Here is a 17969-nt window from a genome sequence, read left to right as displayed (position 1 = left end):
GATAGCTTTAATTGTGGCTTTGTGCACTCATAACAATGAATAAGTATTAGAATTGCAAAGATATCAGGTAAACTTTCATGCTTGACCAAAGGTAGCCAAGTCGGCGCTATTGAATGCTGATCTCTAAGGGGTCTTTTTACAAAAAGGAATTGATATGCATTGATGCACTGGGGCTTATTTAATAACTCTGTGCATTTACACGCTTTCATGTTTTGGTAACTAGGCCCCTAAGTTAGCATGCAGGTCAATTCAGTTTCATTTTTGCTTTACTATAATAGATCACACTTTTCATTCTGGTGTATGATATTGGAGAACTGGAGTTATCTGCCTGTATTGTAACCAAGAATTCAGAGAATTACTTGATGAGGTCACCCTAATACTTTAGCAGTATTTCATCCCTCTGGCAGATGATCCAGTGTTTGCCTAAGGAATAAGTCACTTCCTTCCCTGGAGAGCATTATTCAAAAGGCTTGGAGTGATATGCCTTGCTCCAGGGGATAATTCTTCAGATATACACGACTAAGGTGGATTCTGTAAGGAAGTCTTTTCCTCTCCTGTCTTCAGAGAATTCCAGCATTGTATCTGGAAGAAGCAAAACAGATGTCTTCTGAAAAATAAAAATGGAAATGTCATGACAGATTCCTGCTCAGATGGTTTGGAAATGGGGGAAGAATGCAACTCTTAATTATATAATGGTCAATAAAATTCTAGTCCTCTTGCTCTTTCTTCCCCCGTTATTAGTTAGGCCAAAAATGACACATCTTCAGGGAATGAGAGAGAACAAAATTATTCAATCTTTTAATTCCAAAGGATAAGAAATGCCATACAGGGTCAGACCAATGGTGTATTCACCCCAGCATCTTGTCTCCGAAGATGTTGGGAAGATCCATTTCATATCACTCACTCTCAGAAGTAAGAAGTAGCAATCCCTAAGTCTTCCTAGATAATAACTATTAATGGGCATGCCCTTTAGAAACTTGTTGATTAGGGAGGCGGCCCTCCGGCTGCTCCGGAAGCCCTTTCAGACTTGTTGATGACTATGTGGATCCCTGTGTGGCGAGGCAAGGAAAATGTGCTGCATGGGTGGGCCCATGTGGTGACCCTGACCACAGGCAGAAGGTCCAACTGACATTTCACCTATTCCAACCGTCGTTTCCACAGGTTGAGCCCTTGGTGCAAATGGCCAGCAGGACTTAGGCAGGTCCCAGAACACAGCAGGAGAGGAGATCCAGGCACTGGTCGGGGTGGGTGGCAAGAGGCGGAGTCCAGGAAGCAATCCAGAGTCAGAGCAACAGGCAAGCAAACAGAATCCAGAAGAGGAACCAAAGTTGGGGCAGACAGAACCAAGCTGACAGTTCAAGATCAAGGCAGGCGGCGAGCAAGCAGAATCCAGAGCCGGGCGAAGGCCAGAGCGGAGTCAAGAGGAGGCAGATCCCAGAAGGACGGTGGGCACAGGAGGGAGGTCCAGGAATGAGACAAGAACCAGACACAAGGAGCAGAACCAACTTAGCAGGGCAGGAGAAGGAAAGAGAGCAACACATGCTGAGGTGCAATCTTCCCAGGAGACCTGTTGCCAAGGCAGGGAATACCGGTCAAGGTTGCCCTTAAGTAGGGGAGGGCATGTGACATCATCATAGGTGACCGCCAGGGATTCCCGCTTTGGCAACAGGTCCTCATCTGCCATCTCCCTCCAGTGCAGCATGATGTCTGTTTCCTGGGGCTGAGGGCATCTGCTGTGGATAAGTCATGTGAAGTCTCCATGGTCTAACATTTTCCAAATGTTTCTTAAACTTAATTATGCTACTAACCTTAACTGTGTCCTCTGACAACAAATTCCATAGCTTAATTTGTGTACGGGCTAAAAAAAGTACTTTTGAAAATGTTTTAAATCTGCAACCACTTAGTTTCATGGAGTGCCCCGTAGTTGTATGTGAAAGAATAAATAATTATCAATCAACAAACAGGAGAGTGTGATACTGGACTTGGTGCTTACCAATAGGGACAATGTTTTGTTTTTATTATTTTATATTTTCATTTTATTAATTCAAGGAACGCTGTACAATAACACTTCATCATCAAGTAAGGGGGACAATGTTTCTAATCTTCTGGTAGACAAACATCTGGGATCTAGTGACCACCATTAGAATGTGGGAGAGGAAGGTGCATTCCCAGGTGAGGGTCCAGATCCTCAGAAAATCTAACTTTGTTAAAATTGGGGAATACCTCAAAGAGTCGTTAGCTGGATAGGAAAATCTAGGAGAAGTAAAAGAGCAGTGAGCAAAACGAAAAGGAAATATAAGGAAAATAGAGGATAAAGAGGCTGCTGTGATTTTCTAAAAAGTTGCTGAAACGTTAACAAAAAAAAGTTAGTGTTCATAAACTAAAAGAGATCGCAGAAAGAGGAAGACAGGTGACGGTATCTGGGAAAGTTAAGAGAAAATGGGATAGTAGTTAGAAATGCAAAACTGCAAATGAAAGAAAAGTAGCAAATATGGTAAAATGGGATGAGAAGCTTTTTAGGTGTTTATTTATTTATTTATTTATTTATTTATTTAGAATTTTTATATACCGATATTCCTATAAAGGATATAGATCACACCGGTTTACAAAGAACTTAACTTTCGCTAGGAGGCGATACAATAAACAGTGCATATAAACCATTGAACATTTTAGAAACAATTGGAATTAAGGAACAACAGCAAGCCTATAGCCACAATAAATAAATTGTGAGTCAATCATAAATAAAATAAATAAATAAGATAAAAATAAATAAATAAATAATAATAATAAAATGAATAGTTAAAGTCTTGTATTCATGTTAGTGATAGGAAGTGCAAAAGTGGTGGTGTTAGTGATAGGAAGTGCAAAAGTGGTATTTTGAGAAACCGAGGCAAAGTGAAAGAATATGTAGAACCTGATGAGGAAAAAGCAAACTTGCTTAAATATTTGTTTGGTGTTCAATGTGGAAAGGCCAGGAGCAGGATCACTTTTAAATAATTAAATAAATAAAAGAATACCCTCAGATGTATCCCATCTGGTCCCATTGCATCCTGTTTCCAACAGTGGCCAATCCAGGCTACAAGTACCTGGCAAGTACCCAAAACATTAAGTAGATCCCATGCTACTGATGCCAGTAATAGCAGTGGTTATTCCCTAAGTCAGCATGATTAATAGCAGTTAATGAATTTCTCCTCCAAGAACTTATCCAAACCTTTTTTAAATCCAGTTACACTAACTGCCCTAACCACATCCTCTGGCAACAAATTCCAGAGCTTAATTGTGCATTAAATGAAAAATAATTTTCTCTGATTAGTTTTAAATGTGCTACTTGCTAACTTCATGGAGTGCTCCCCAGTCCTTTTATTATCCAAAAGAGTAAATAATCAATTCACATTTACCTGTTTTAGACCTCTCATGATTTTATAGACCTCTATCATATCCCCCTCAGCCATCTCTTCTCCAAGCTGAACAGCCCTAACCTCTTTAGCCTTTCCTCACAGGGAGCAATACCATCCCCTTTATCAATGCTGTTGACTTATTATCTGTAAAAGAACATCACCGATCTACTGATAATGCTAAACTATTTTCTGTACCTTTTCCATTTCTGAAACCAAATTACTGGAAATACAAAATAGAATGCTCCTCCAAATATTAATTCTATTGAATTAAAACCCACTTTTCAATTATTTTCACTAAAGATAGCAGATTGCCTGTATCTGACATTTCTGACAACCGTCCAATTTTCCATGTAAAATGTTTTTTGATTTGGATGAATTACAGCCTCTTTCAAAGAAGCAGGCATACATCCTTCCATAAGTGATGCATATGGGCAATTGGTGAAAGTGGTAAATACAACAGTTTGAATTGTATGAACTAGCCAAAATGGGCACGGATCTAAGAAACGGTACCAGTAAGTAGATTTTAATGCAATGTAATGCCAATTCAGGTCTAACACTAGTTTGAAAGCAAATTTAATACCTTGCTTTCTAAGGTAAATATTAATCTGCTAGTTCCTCAAAATCTACTTACTCATTGACCTGATTACTTGGTGCCTCACATTTTTTTCACTATATAAAATAGCTCCCTTAGATGGTTTAGTGAGATTTGCATAACCGTGTGCATAAGAGCTGTTTCTAATAATTTTGTAAATTAACCTTGTAGGCCCTGCAGAGCTCATTAAACAATATTTTATCAGATTCCTTTTTAAGCTTACACCAATGATACGCAATCAATCTCAATCTCGTGTAAACCACAGAGTGGGGCTGTGCTATTAAAAATATCTGTGAGTGAGGTATTCCAGCATTCAACTAAACTTTTGATAGACTCTATATCCTGGTATCTATCTTCATCCAAAAATGTTGGATCAACTTCACTTTGTGCATTATGCCATTCTAATGTACATGTTATCAAATAATAATCTGACTATGGCAAAGTCTGCAAATGGATTATATTGTTCCCTTGTTCTTAGCAATATAAAAGATCTATGTATACCCCATTTTGTGGGTGGCAGTTGCAATTATTTGGCTGTAATTCTGTCACTGACATTGCAGTCATAAATTTATTTGTATACCCTGTTCCTAAATTATCATCATTAAGGTTGAAATCACCCAAAATTATTAAATAAGAGTAGTTCATCTGAGGTAAAGAACCTGAACTAATTGCATAGTTTTAAATCTTAATATATGCAGAGAATGATAAATTAGAAACATAGAAACATAGAAATGACGGCAGAAGAAGACCGAATGGCCCATCCAGTCTGCCCAGCAAGCCTCACACATTTTTTCTCTCATTCTTATCTGTTTCTCTTAGCTATACGGCAGAAGAAAAGTCTACTAGTGCCTGCTTTTTTTTGATTTCCTTCCTCCTGGATGAAAGCAGGAGTCGAACCTGCAGCTTTACAACGCAGAGATCCCTGCTACTTTCCCTGAGCCACCACAGGGCCATTACGCAGATAATTGGCTTTTCTAGCATAACAACCATTCCCTCAGTACCTGGGGGTAAGGACAGAACTAGCTGACTGCACTTTAAACTTCTCCTGTAAAACATTTAGTACTCCTCCCTTTGCTTTTCCTTTTCTGGATTCACCCAATATAAGAGTAACCATCAGGCCACATCTGATTCAATAACAGCCCATCTGCACCAGGATTCAGTTATAAAAAATCCATCGGATACACATATGTTTAATACCTTTGTATGAATGCCCTTTTTTCTAGCAGAATTTGCATTAATATATGCAGTTTTAAGCCCTATACTCTTCCCTCCTATTATATCATGTTTCCCATTTGCTATCTACTAGATAGATGAAGCTTGACCGACATGCCACAAATGCGCAGTAGAGAGCAACTCTACCGCGCATGCGCGGGCAGCACGTCGGTCAGAACTTGCCAGTAACAAAAATGGCGCGGCAAGGAGCAGTAGCAGTAGCGGCAGTGATGAGCAGTAGCGGCGGCGGCGCGTGCGCGGGGGAGGAAGGGACCTCCTCCGGAGATCTTCCGTCTGTGCCATCCGGAGGGGGAGTGACTGAGGGGAGGGGGGAGGGAGGAGAGAGTGAGGGGGAAGGAGAGGGGGAGGAGTGGGGGGTGGGAGGAGAGAGTGAGGGGAGGGAGACTAGAGGGGGAGGAGTGGGGGGTGGGAGACTAGAGGGTGAGGGAGAATGAGGGGAGGGAGGGGAGAATGAGGGGTAAGGAAATGGACTGAAAAAAAAATGTTAATGTAGCCCTTTGTTACGGGCTTAACAGCTAGTATGTGAGTAAATTAAGTACAGCATTAGGGTAGCAGTTTTTACTGTTCGTATCATCTGGAAATCTCCATCCTGCTTGTCCTCAGAGAAGGCAGAGTTGCTTACCTGTAACAGGTGTTATCCCAGGACAAGCAGGATGCTAGTCCTCACATATGGGTGACGTCATCTACGGAGCCCTTAAGCGGGAAAAACTTCTGGCAAGTTTCTAGAAGCTTTTAACTGGCTGCCTGAGGCTACTGAGCATGCCCGGCATGCCATGATATTCCCTGCCACAGGGGTCTCACTCCAGTCTTCTTTTTTCCGCGCTGCTATCCGCATCGCGGCTTCCAGGAGCCCTGTGAGTTACCTCACAACGACAAACTTAAATTACAAATTTTTACCCCTTTCGGGTCTTACTCGGTTTGTCACCGGCTGGTGACAAACATCACATAATTTTTTGTGAAAAAGGAATCCGGAATCATCGACGGATGTCGACGGAAAAAACTTCCGGATTCAAAAAATGTCCGGCCTGCAACCGGACTATGTCAATCACGGACCCGCACGTCGACTGCGTCCGCTGCCTGGGAGGAGACCATGACATCGCCTCCTGTGCCCAGTGTCAAGAAATGACGGTGAAGGGTAGGAAACTTCGCCAGGAAAAAATGGCCCAGATTTTTCAAATCCGGCCATCGCCGTCGCCCTCGTCATCGACAAAATCTTCACCGGTAGGTTTATCGAAGAAGATACTTCTCAAGACGAGAATTCCAGAGGGTTCAGGAGACGCTTCATCGCCAACACCGTCAGTGGCATCGTCAAAATCTGTTTCTGAGGTGCGTACAAAGCACAAACACCGCAGACATCATTCCATCCCTCCGTTACCACCGCCGGAGGAACCGGTATCTAAGCAGCGGAAATTGTCATCGACCTCCGCAGCACCGACAGAGGAATCGATTCCATCGACTTCCGTGACAGATTTAACGGCGTTAATTAAGAAAATTGTCACCGATGCCCTCAAGGAAAACATGCCGGCGACATCGCCGATGCCGACCCTAGGGCCGATGCCGACCTCCGGGTCGATGCCGACTTCTCAGTCGATGCCGGCCATCGGGCCGATGCCGATGACTCAATCGATGCCGACTATCGAGTCGATGCCCTCCTCGATGCCGGTGCCATCGTCGATATCGATGCCACTACCGGTGCCATCATTGATCTCGATGCCGAGGACGACTGCAGCATCTCCGCAAACAGCACTTTCTGTGCCGATGGATGCGGCCAGCTGCTCTTCAGCGATACCTGCTACTCCGATGATCTCTGCAGCTTCATCATCGATACAGCTGTCAGATCCATCGATGGAATCGGTGTCCGCAATGGCCCCTAGGCCTATCTCCTCCTTGATTCCAATTTCTATGTTCTCCTTCCTGACTACAGCACTGCCTACTGCTGCACAGGTAGCACCTCGGTACACCCTAGCCCCGTCCAAAACTCCAGGACAAGGGAAAAAGGCATCAGGGAAATCTAAACATACATCCCTGCAGGCTACAGAAGTTTCTTCTGACAGAAGACTGCATGCACTGCTAACAAAAAGATACCAGGATCTATTAGCTTCCTTGCCTGCACAGCCTGAGGGACAGAGTGATACCAGTGAGGGTGAGCCGGACACTCAAGATCCTCTACAAGGACCGTCTGGGATGGCACCATCTCCAAAGCTAGACCATCGTTCACACCAGGTCCCAACAGATTCATGGTCTGATACACAGTCAGAGCACTCTTCGGAGGATTTTTTATCTGAAGGTACTCCGCCTCAGGCCAAGAAGCAATCCCCTCCTGAGGATTTATCCTTTGCTTCCTTCGTGCAGGAAATGTCAGAATCCATCCCCTTTCAACTTCAAGCAGAGAAGGATGAAAGGCAGCAGACACTGGAGATACTACAGTTTGTAGATCCCCCAAAACATAACTTGGCTATCCCAGTGCATGAAGTGCTGCTGCAACTTCAGCAAAGGATTTGGGAGCACCCGTGTACAACACCTGGAGTAAATCGTAGAGTGGACTCTACATATTTAGTCCAAGCAGCCCCAGGGTTCGAGAAACCACAACTGCCACACAACTCATTAGTTGTAGAATCTGCGCAGAAAAAGTCACGCAGATCTAGGACGCACGCCTCTATCCCTCCAGGGAAAGATAACAGATTCCTGGACCTGATGGGGCGAAAAATTTACCAGGGAGCGATGCTAAATGGCAAAATTGCTGCGTACCAACTATATATGACACAGCATCAAAGAAATCTGTGGAAGCAGATAGAGGAATTTCTCCCATCTCTCCCTCAACAACACCAAGAGGCAGCACAACAGATTGTGCAGAAGGGACTGGATGCGGGCAAACATGAGGTGCGAGCGGCGTATGATGCCTTTGAGACTTCCTCAAGAACGGCAGCATCTGGTATCAGTGCCCGTAGATGGGCCTGGTTGAAGGCTTCGGACTTACGTCCAGAAATCCAGGATAAGCTGGTAGACTTGCCTTGCCAAGGTGACAACTTGTTTGGAACAAAGGTACAAGACGCCGTGGCACAGCTTAGAGAGCACTCTGAAACTTTAAAGCAGCTCTCCACTTTGTCCCATGATCCTGCAACTCATCCTGCCCGCAAGCCTCCGCGTAGGGATACAAGACGACCTTTCTACAGGCCGAGGAGATATTACCCTCAGGCTTCTAGACCACGCTCTACAAGGCCTCAACAACGGCCTCAACAAAGACAGCAAAGAGCGGCAAGACCTCAGCCTCCGCCCCAAACTGCTTCCACCTCTGGCTTTTGAAAGCAGTACCAGAGAACGGAGCCAACCACACCCCTTTCCACAGTTACCAGTAGGGGGAAGGATTTCCCAATTTTACAACGAATGGGAAAACATCACCACAGATCAATGGGTCTTATCCATAGTCCAACAAGGTTACCATCTGGACTTCACAACTTCCCCGCAGGAGTTTCCTCCACAAAACTCCTATCTCGAACACATTCCTCACACACATTCCTCAACACATTCCTCGAACACATTCCTCAATTACAAATGGAATTATCTACTCTTCTGAAAGCAAAGGCTGTGGAACACGTGCCACACTCCCAGAAGGGAAGAGGATTCTATTCCCGATATTTCCTCATTCCAAAGAAAACAGGAGGACTTCGTCCCATTCTAGATCTCAGAAATCTCAACAAATTTCTAAGAAAAGAAAAATTCAGGATGGTATCATTAGGCACCATGCTTCCTCTCATACAAAAGGGGGATTGGCTTTGTTCTCTGGATCTTCAAGATGCTTATACTCATATACCTATATTCCCACCTCATCGCAAGTACCTAAGATTCAAGGTGGGACACCAGCATTTTCAATACAGAGTCCTACCATTCGGCCTCGCCTCAGCTCCCAGAGTATTCACAAAATGTCTAGCAGTAATAGCAGGACATTTACACAAACAAGGTGTTCATGTCTTCCCTTACCTAGACGATTGGCTAATAAAAAGCCAGTCGCATCAAGGAGCGCTAACGTCTCTCCGTTACACAATACAGTTGCTTCACAGGTTGGGTTTTCTAATAAACTATCAAAAATCCCACCTTCAACCGTCTCATCTGCTACAGTACATAGGAGCAGAACTAGACACAAACCTTGCACAAGCTTTTCTTCCAGAAGATCGTGCTCAAACACTGTCCCGGTTGGCGTACTCCATGTCCATACAACCGCAAGCAACAGCTCATCAGTTTCTAATCTTACTAGGCCACATGGCGTCAACGGTTCACGTCACTCCTATGGCAAGACTTGCCATGCGACTAACCCAATGGACTCTTCGATCACAATGGATCCAAGCCATTCAACCACTTCACTCTCGCATCCAAGTAACCCACCAGCTGCGCTCATCGCTACGATGGTGGACACTCAAGGACAATTTGCGCAAGGGCCTGCCCTTCCAAAAACCGATCCCTCAGATAACAGTAACTACAGATGCATCCACCTTGGGATGGGGAGCTCATGTGAACTCTTTCCAAACGCAAGGGACTTGGACAAAACTCGAGGCCACTTACCAAATCAATTTTCTGGAACTTCGAGCTATACGTTATGCGCTGCATGCGTTCAAGGACTGCCTTTCACACAAGACTGTGCTAATCCAAACAGACAACACTGTAGCCATGTGGTACATCAACAAACAGGGAGGTACGGGCTCGTATCTCCTTTGTCAGGAAGCGGCACAAATTTGGGACTGGGCCTTGAACCACTCAATGTTCCTACAGGCCACTTATCTAGCAGGGATTCACAATGTACTAGCAGACCGACTCAGTCGCCAGTTCCAACCACACGAATGGTCTCTAAATCCCTCTGTTGCGACCAACATATTCCAACGTTGGGGACAACCAACAATAGACCTCTTTGCATCGCATCTGAACCACAAGGTGGACAGCTTCTGTTCTCGACACAACCAGAAGCACCAACCAGCCAAGGACGCCTTTGCTCGCCCTTGGAACTCAGGCCTACTGTATGCATATCCTCCAATACCGCTTATCACCAAGACGCTGGTGAAGCTACAACAGGACAAAGGGTCCATGATACTCATAGCCCCATATTGGCCTCGACAAGTATGGTTTCCCACACTGCTAGACCTGTCAATCAAGAATCCAATACGCCTGGGAGTAGCTCCCACTCTCATCACTCAGGATCAGGGCCGGTTGCGCCATCCCAACCTTCAATCCCTATCCTTGACAGCATGGATGTTGAAAGCTTGATCTTACAATCACTTAACCTCTCAACTAATGTTTCTCAGGTGCTTATAGCTTCCCGCAAACCTTCCACAAGAAGGAATTATTCTTTCAAGTGGAAACGATTTACTTCCTGGTGCAAGCAAAACAATATAGATCCTTTCACTTGCCCCACAGCTACTCTACTAGATTATCTATACTATCTTTCAGACTCTGGTCTTCAGACATCGTCAATCAGAGTACATTTAAGTGCAATCTCAGCTTATCATAACAAGATAGGAGATGCACCAATTTCAACACAACCTCTCGTCAGTAGATTCATGAGAGGTCTAACTCAACTTAAACCACCAATTCGGCCCCCAGCTGCGCAATGGGACATGAATCTGGTCTTAACAGGATTAATGCGTTCTCCCTTCGAACCCATAGATACCTGTGAACTTAAATTTCTTACATGGAAAACTATTTTCCTCATAGCCATTACATCAGCTAGGAGGGTTAGTGAATTACAAGCACTTGTCACATATGAACCTTATACAAAGTTTCTCCATGACAGAGTGGTTCTCCGAACACATCCAAAATTCCTTCCCAAGGTAGTTACGGAATTCCACTTAAATCAAACTATAGTTCTACCCACATTCTTTCCAAAGCCTCACTCTCATCAAGGCGAAAGAGCTTTACACACTTTGGACTGTAAACGTGCATTGTCCTATTACTTGAATCGCACTACGTCCCTCAGAAAATCCAATCAGCTTTTCGTCTCTTATGACCCAAATAAGCCAGGTAAAGCAGTGGGAAAGCATACTCTATCCAATTGGTTAGCAGACTGCATACAATTTTGCTATACAAAAGCAGGCCTTCCTCTCCAAGGGCGAGTAAAGGCACATTCAGTAAGAGCAATGTCAACTTCAGTAGCGCATTTTCGTTCAGTACCAATCATTGACATTTGTAAAGCAGCAACATGGACTTCTCTCCACACCTTTGCAGCTCACTACTGTTTAGACAAGGAAGGACGACAGGATTCAGCCTATGGACAATCTGTCTTAAAGAACTTGTTTCCAGTTTAATCCCAACTCCTTCTACAGCCAACCTGCTGTGAACTTCGGCTGCATCATTTCCTCAACAAAGCATCACTGCTACCTGCACGGACAATGACTCAGCCTCTAGCTTGCTAATCACCCATATGTGAGGACTAGCATCCTGCTTGTCCTGGGATAAAGCAAAATTGCTTACCTTGTAATAGGTGTTATCCCAGGACAGCAGGATGTAGTCCTCACGGAACCCACCCGCCACCCCGCGGAGTTGGGCCTCAGACTTTTACTATTTTACTTTGCTTATGCTTATTGCTACATACAAGACTGGAGTGAGACCCCTGTGGCAGGGAATATCATGGCATGCCGGGCATGCTCAGTAGCCTCAGGCAGCCAGTTAAAAGCTTCTAGAAACTTGCCAGAAGTTTTTCCCGCTTAAGGGCTCCGTAGATGACGTCACCCATATGTGAGGACTACATCCTGCTGTCCTGGGATAACACCTATTACAAGGTAAGCAATTTTGCTTTCTCTGAGGACAGCAGGATGTTAGTCCTCACGAAACCCACCCGCCTCCCCTGGGAGTTGGTGTCTCCATGTATTAGCTGTATCATGGACTGAGGAACTCTGCCTAGGGGGCGGGATGATGACTACGGCTGCACTTGCATGTTTGAAAGTTCTAGAATCTTTGAGATCAAGGTTCGAGACCGGGGCTCCATCCGATGATTGCACCCATGTGTGAGCACTAACATCCTGCTGTCCTTGGAGAACATCTGTTACAGGTAAGCAACTCTGCTTTCTACAGACCCACCTCAAAATTCCTTCCAAAAGTGATGTTTCATGTTAATCAAGCTATTGTGCTACCTTACCTTCTTTCCAGGACTATAAGAGAGCTCTGGCATATTACCTAAAGAGGATTCAGCCTCACTATTAAGCTTCTCTACTGTTCTGTTGCCAGTTTTACAGCCATTCCTCAAGGAAAGATACTCATTAAGAAGACAAATACTTTTTAAGTAAGACATTGCACAAAGTGGGTGCCACCTGAAAAAAGCTCTATGCCTAGTTTGAGCACATTTGATGTCGTTTACCAGTTCAAGCTTGCATAGTATTAATAGTAATTAGTGATTACTTATTTAGGTATAATACCAGATGCCATGAGGCATGAGGAGTTGGATGTAACTTTTCTAACACACTTCATTGCTTAGTACACTGGGGGGAAATGTGGGAAGTTCATGTTGCTTTAGTTATTACTTTTCATCGTACCATGTTTGGCAGCAAAAGACTGAACCTACTGAAGCACATGGCGATAGCTAGATTGCTTGTCATAATAGTGTAACAAATTTGATCAGATGTGAAAAGCTACAAATCTAACCAAAAACAAATACCAGAAACAGAAACTTAAAAACAAAACATTCATGCAACTATCCATTTAAAATAATGAATGCTAATTGTTTTTAAACTTGAAATTGTACAAATATTGCCATAATATAGTTGTCATGTGCTGCTCTGCAGGACAGTTATTTCATCACCAATTTATTTCTGCATATTTACGAGACTCGTTCACTAAAACAGATCCAGGCAACTTGCAGTTATAATAAAGGCATAACATTATTAAGGCTGCTATTTATTTATACATTTATATCTTGCAATATCTAAAATTCTATGTGGAGGATAATTTTTTAAAAATTCCAGAAAAATCACACACATGACAAAATGCACCAGTGCCTTTACTCACCATTTTTGATCAAATGACACCTAAAGCCTCAGACTACGAAAGGCAAAAAGTCATGTCAACTCCTGTGTTCAGGACTCGAGAGTTAATGACAGAGAACATATTAGCTCCTGCATTTATAAGGCCTGAGTAAACAATAGGGTTTTTAGCTATTTAATTTAATTTTTAAGTGGATAAACTCAGCTCAGTTCTTGAATGTTCAGCAAGTGAGTTCCAGGGAGTCGGACCTGCAACAGAGAAGGCGCTAGCACGGGTCTCCACTAAATGAAATGCTCTGACAAAGGAAACATCTAAAAGATTCGAATAGACCAAAGAAAATGCAAAGTACTAAAGCAGACTGGCCCATCACTGCTTAATACTTTGTGGATTAAGACATTTTAATTTTAAGTTTTTCTTTGTAACTGCCATTATGACTGAGGTATTGTTTAGATATGAAATAATCTACTCTGAAAACACTGATATTTTAATACTCTTCTCTTCCCCCAAACCCACAGCACTCCTGAACTGGTGAGACTGGATACAGTGAGGAGCGTTCCTCATTGCTCCTAGAAGACAGCTCATCAGCTGAACTGGCTATCTTAACTTTCTCTCAGAAATCAGGGACAAAGGAGCAGTCAGGGACAGTGTCTGAGAAGCAGCAGATAGACCTCCAACTCAAATAGGCTTCAGTAAAAAGCTCAGGAAAGGAAACTGCAGCGGTCTTGTGCTGTGAGCAGAATCCTTATATTGTGAAGTGATTTAGAAGAGCCTTTAGTATGAAATCAGGCTTTGAACAAACAGGAACAAAGCAGTGATGATGAGAATTAATTGCCTCCTTTTTGTCATTTCTGTTATAGGTGTTTCAGTTTCCTCAAGTAACACAGGAGTGCCTGATATCAGTGGCACGGTTTATAACAAAACTCAGGTAAGCAGAGACTTGGAACCATGCTGAAGAAGCAGAAAGGAGTTTTGTGTAGAGGCCTCTCAGAATTGAGTTGAGGCCTATCAGAGTGTTAGCTCCAGTAGGTTGCTATATCTGGGATTTTTACCAGTTTGGTTCTGTAAAATCGTAGTAGCTTTAAGCAGAGTGTTTTATAATATTGCCTTTTTCCAATGACTATGGCCTACAAAGTGAAAGATAATTAAATGGACCCATCTGTAGTCCATTTTGGTAGCTTTGAAAGCTGGAAGTCCTGTTGCATGCTTTTGATGAGAGATTTGTACAATAGCATGGTTGTATTTATCTTCAAAGGAAGTAGATGCATTGGCATCTCACTGATGGGTCACATGAGCCTTTGCATGCTACAGTGAGGCCTTTAGCACTTTACCTTATAAAAGAGAATTCATAACACAGAATTGGTAACCTATTATTCAAGTACACTATCACATTTAATGGGAATCCTTTTCTTCATTGATTTCCATGATACATAGGCGTGCCTTCTGTAAGCGCAAGTAACTTCTCCCCAGGATGTGCTAATATCCTGTCACACCTGAAAGGATATTAAGCAGTTTTGCCTTTCATCTTTCCCTCTGTTTTGGCAATGGAGGTGATTCATTATAGGTGAATCGAGGTTAGTCATGATGTGTGGTCATCTCTGTGGGACATTAGTCTGAGGTTCAGAAGTGTAGTGTGAGACCCATATGAGCCAACTTTGCTGAGGTCTAATATTTCATTGCCAGTGAGTGCACTAAAGCTCTATGTATACCGAGATCTGACAGCTCCAGGCATGCTGGTATCTGGAGGATCTACCACTGCTGCTTCATATTAATACTTGCATAGAATGCACTTATCTACATTTGTGGTCCAAACCAAGTATCATACATTGGGTTATTGCTACCCCTAACATCCATTTAAGGTTAACCCAGCGGACATATAGAGAGGGTCCTGCCAAACACTGCCCAAGCCCATCTGTAAATGTGCCCCTACACTGGCAATCTCCTACCCACCAACTAGGTTCCCGTTTGGCTTTGGGTAAGTACCCCACCTGCAAGTTATCCCCAGGTGGTTTCTAGGGCATTGAGACCCTACACAATCCAAGGGTCAAACAGTTCCCTAAAATGCACCTAGAGACCAAATACAAAACATATTCAGTTCATCAAATGGTCCAGGACAGATCTAATAAATTAAAGAGTTTCTTAAAAAATAGCAAGAACAGTGAACAGAAAAAAAAAGTGTAATTCAAAACAGCAACAGGTTTCTGTTATATGTGTAATTATGGTCTGATTGTTAACTCTGTGATATGTTTGTGTTGATATAAGATTTAGTATATTTGATGTTTTATATATATTATATATTATTTATGGGGAACAGTGAATAATAAGTAGAAATAAACAAGTAATTCTAACTAGACACTTTTCATTGTATTTAGGCAGTGCCTGGGGAATTTCAAGACTGGCTATCCCCACAAGGACCTTAGCACAGATCTAGTTCCTTTGCACTCCCAGCCCCACTGGGCTGGGTCACTCTGGGGCTGGTATTATACAACTAATGAAAGCCTAAGGCACAAGTTTCCTAACCAATAACAATACAGAATATTATAATATACAATTTTGTGGAAACTGGGGAAGTATGCATTCCAAGTCTCATTTTTATCTGCAAAGAAACTGCAAAATACAGCAGGAATTATGCTGCCACCTGCTTGTCAGTTCAAGGATTGCAAGGAAAAGAAGACCTTACTAGGGTAACAAGTGTCTCAGTGCAACATTCATCTCAACAGACACATTAAGGCCTATTATTGACACTTAATAAAGCAGAACATCCAGGGGGACATTCTTTTATAGCTTAAAATCCCTCCATGGGCAAGCTGGACAAATCAGCCACTCAAGTGAGTGAAGTCAGCCAGTGAGAAGTTTTGTTTTTTTATGAGACTTTCAGATGTTCTGCAGAGTCTCTACCTCACCAGTCTCTTCTGCCTTTTTTGCTTCTGCTAGGATAAAGACATTTTTTTGCATGCTCTGCTTCAGCCACTTGCCAAATTTCTTCCTTGCATTTTCTTTTTCGAATATTTCTTCCTTTCTCAAAATATTCTTCTTTTCTAATCACAACTTCCTAATAAAAATACTTATTGTTACTTAATATTTCCAAAATTGGGTTTGATCTGACTTCAGCTCTCTTCATTATGGTTGGATAATAAATCCAGCTTTAAAAATGTGTCCCCACCATAAGCCATCAACAGGCAAAGTTATCCTTTCTTTGTCAACGCCATCAACTTTTTGGCACCAAGATATAAATATCAGAGCCAATCAACTAAAAAAGCCAGTTTATTGTGAATTCCTTTCTATTAAATAGTCCATGCCTCTTATAGTTCTCATCTACTGGGATTCCTCCTTCCAAACAGGACCTTTATCTGGTTCTTTACCGCTTCCATCACAGTTAGAGCTGCCTTCCATTTTGGAGTTCATGACTTCAAAATCTGAAACTCAATCCACTATTCCACCATATCAAGCAAGGCAAGAAATCCTGCAAACTAAGTCACGTATTAAGTCTCAATGTTCACCTTTGTCCAAAGAAAGGACAATCTCAAAAGAACCACCTATAGTTTTGCCTGATTCTTAAGAAGGATCCCAATCATCATACAGTTCTCTGTCACACTATTCTGATGATGAAGAATCCACTTATGTTTCATTGGACCCCTCTCCACAGCCTCCCAAAAGTCCATCTCGCCAGAGGATATTTTATATCCAACTTTGTCCAAAAACGTATTTTTCACAGGAGAAGGCAAAACTGAAAGAGGATCTGTTCGGTATACCAAACTATATTTAAGCCCCAAAGCAGGGGCTTTTCCTGTTCATAGAGTACTACAAGAACTCCAAGTCAGAATGTGGCAGACACCCTTGGCTACATTATTAGTAGTAAGAAATCTGGATCTCAAATACAAAGTTCAGTCTTGACCTGGTCTTCAAATGGTACAACATCCCATAAATTAGTAGTGGTGGAATCAGCCTTGAAAAAAGCAGAGAGGTCCGAAATGCATTCTAGTACCTCTTTCGGAAAAGATGCAAAGCTACTGGACATTTAGCAAAAAGGTTTTCCAGTCAGCTCTGTTAACATCTAGGTTAAGCTGGATCTCGCCCAGGGGCTTCCAAAGTTTGTTTCACTCCTGTACAGCAAGAAGCTAAGGAATGTGGAAAACATCTATTTCAAACAGGTGATGATACATATGATACTTCCTCCAGAATGTCTGCACTTGCCTTTGACACCAGAAGGCTATCATGGCTACAGGTATTTATTCTTTTATTTATTTTATATTCTGCTCTTTGACACTTCGAAGCAAATTACATTTAGGTACTGTAGGTTTTTCCCTTTCCCCAAAGGGCTTACAATCTAAATTTGACTTTAAGCAACGGAAGGTGAAGTGACGTGTCCAAGGTCACATGGAGTGGTTTCTAGCCTGCTGTTCCAACTACTAGGCTGCTGCTCATGAAGATGTTCACAAGAAACTTGCTGATGTCTCATGCAGAGCAGATAATCTTTTTGGAGATGGTGAAAGAAACAGTAGAGCTTATTAAAGATCGCTGCTCCACTCTCCTTACCCTGTCAGCAGCTACAGTTGAGCAGCTATCTACAGGTAGGAAGGATAAACTTCAACACTGCAGAAAGCAGTACTACTATTCAAGAACACGATACCAAGCTGTCTGGTTTATTTATTTATTTCCTCAATGACCTCACCCATAGCAGCAACAGAGCAGACTGCGTGCTAGGGAAACAGCACAAACCAAAACTCTCCAACAAACACAGCCAAAACCTAACCCTACTTTTTGTTTACAAAATCCAAAAGGCTTTC

The 17969-nt window shown here is 42.7% G+C and overlaps 1 protein-coding gene across 1 annotated transcript in view; it reads left to right on the top strand.

Moving 5' to 3' along the window:
- UBAP2 (ubiquitin associated protein 2) overlaps nt 1-17969 on the top strand; it is a 597209-nt gene that overhangs the window by 553064 nt on the left and 26176 nt on the right. The window contains 1 exon segment of the mRNA XM_029581175.1: nt 14043-14110. Coding sequence (XP_029437035.1) covers nt 14043-14110 — 68 coding nt within the window.

Source organism: Rhinatrema bivittatum, chromosome 1 (assembly GCF_901001135.1).
Source record: "Rhinatrema bivittatum chromosome 1, aRhiBiv1.1, whole genome shotgun sequence".
NCBI lineage: Eukaryota > Metazoa > Chordata > Amphibia > Gymnophiona > Rhinatrematidae > Rhinatrema > Rhinatrema bivittatum.
The sequence above is the reverse complement of the archived record's forward strand: the minus strand, read 5'-3'. Positions and strand labels throughout refer to the sequence as shown.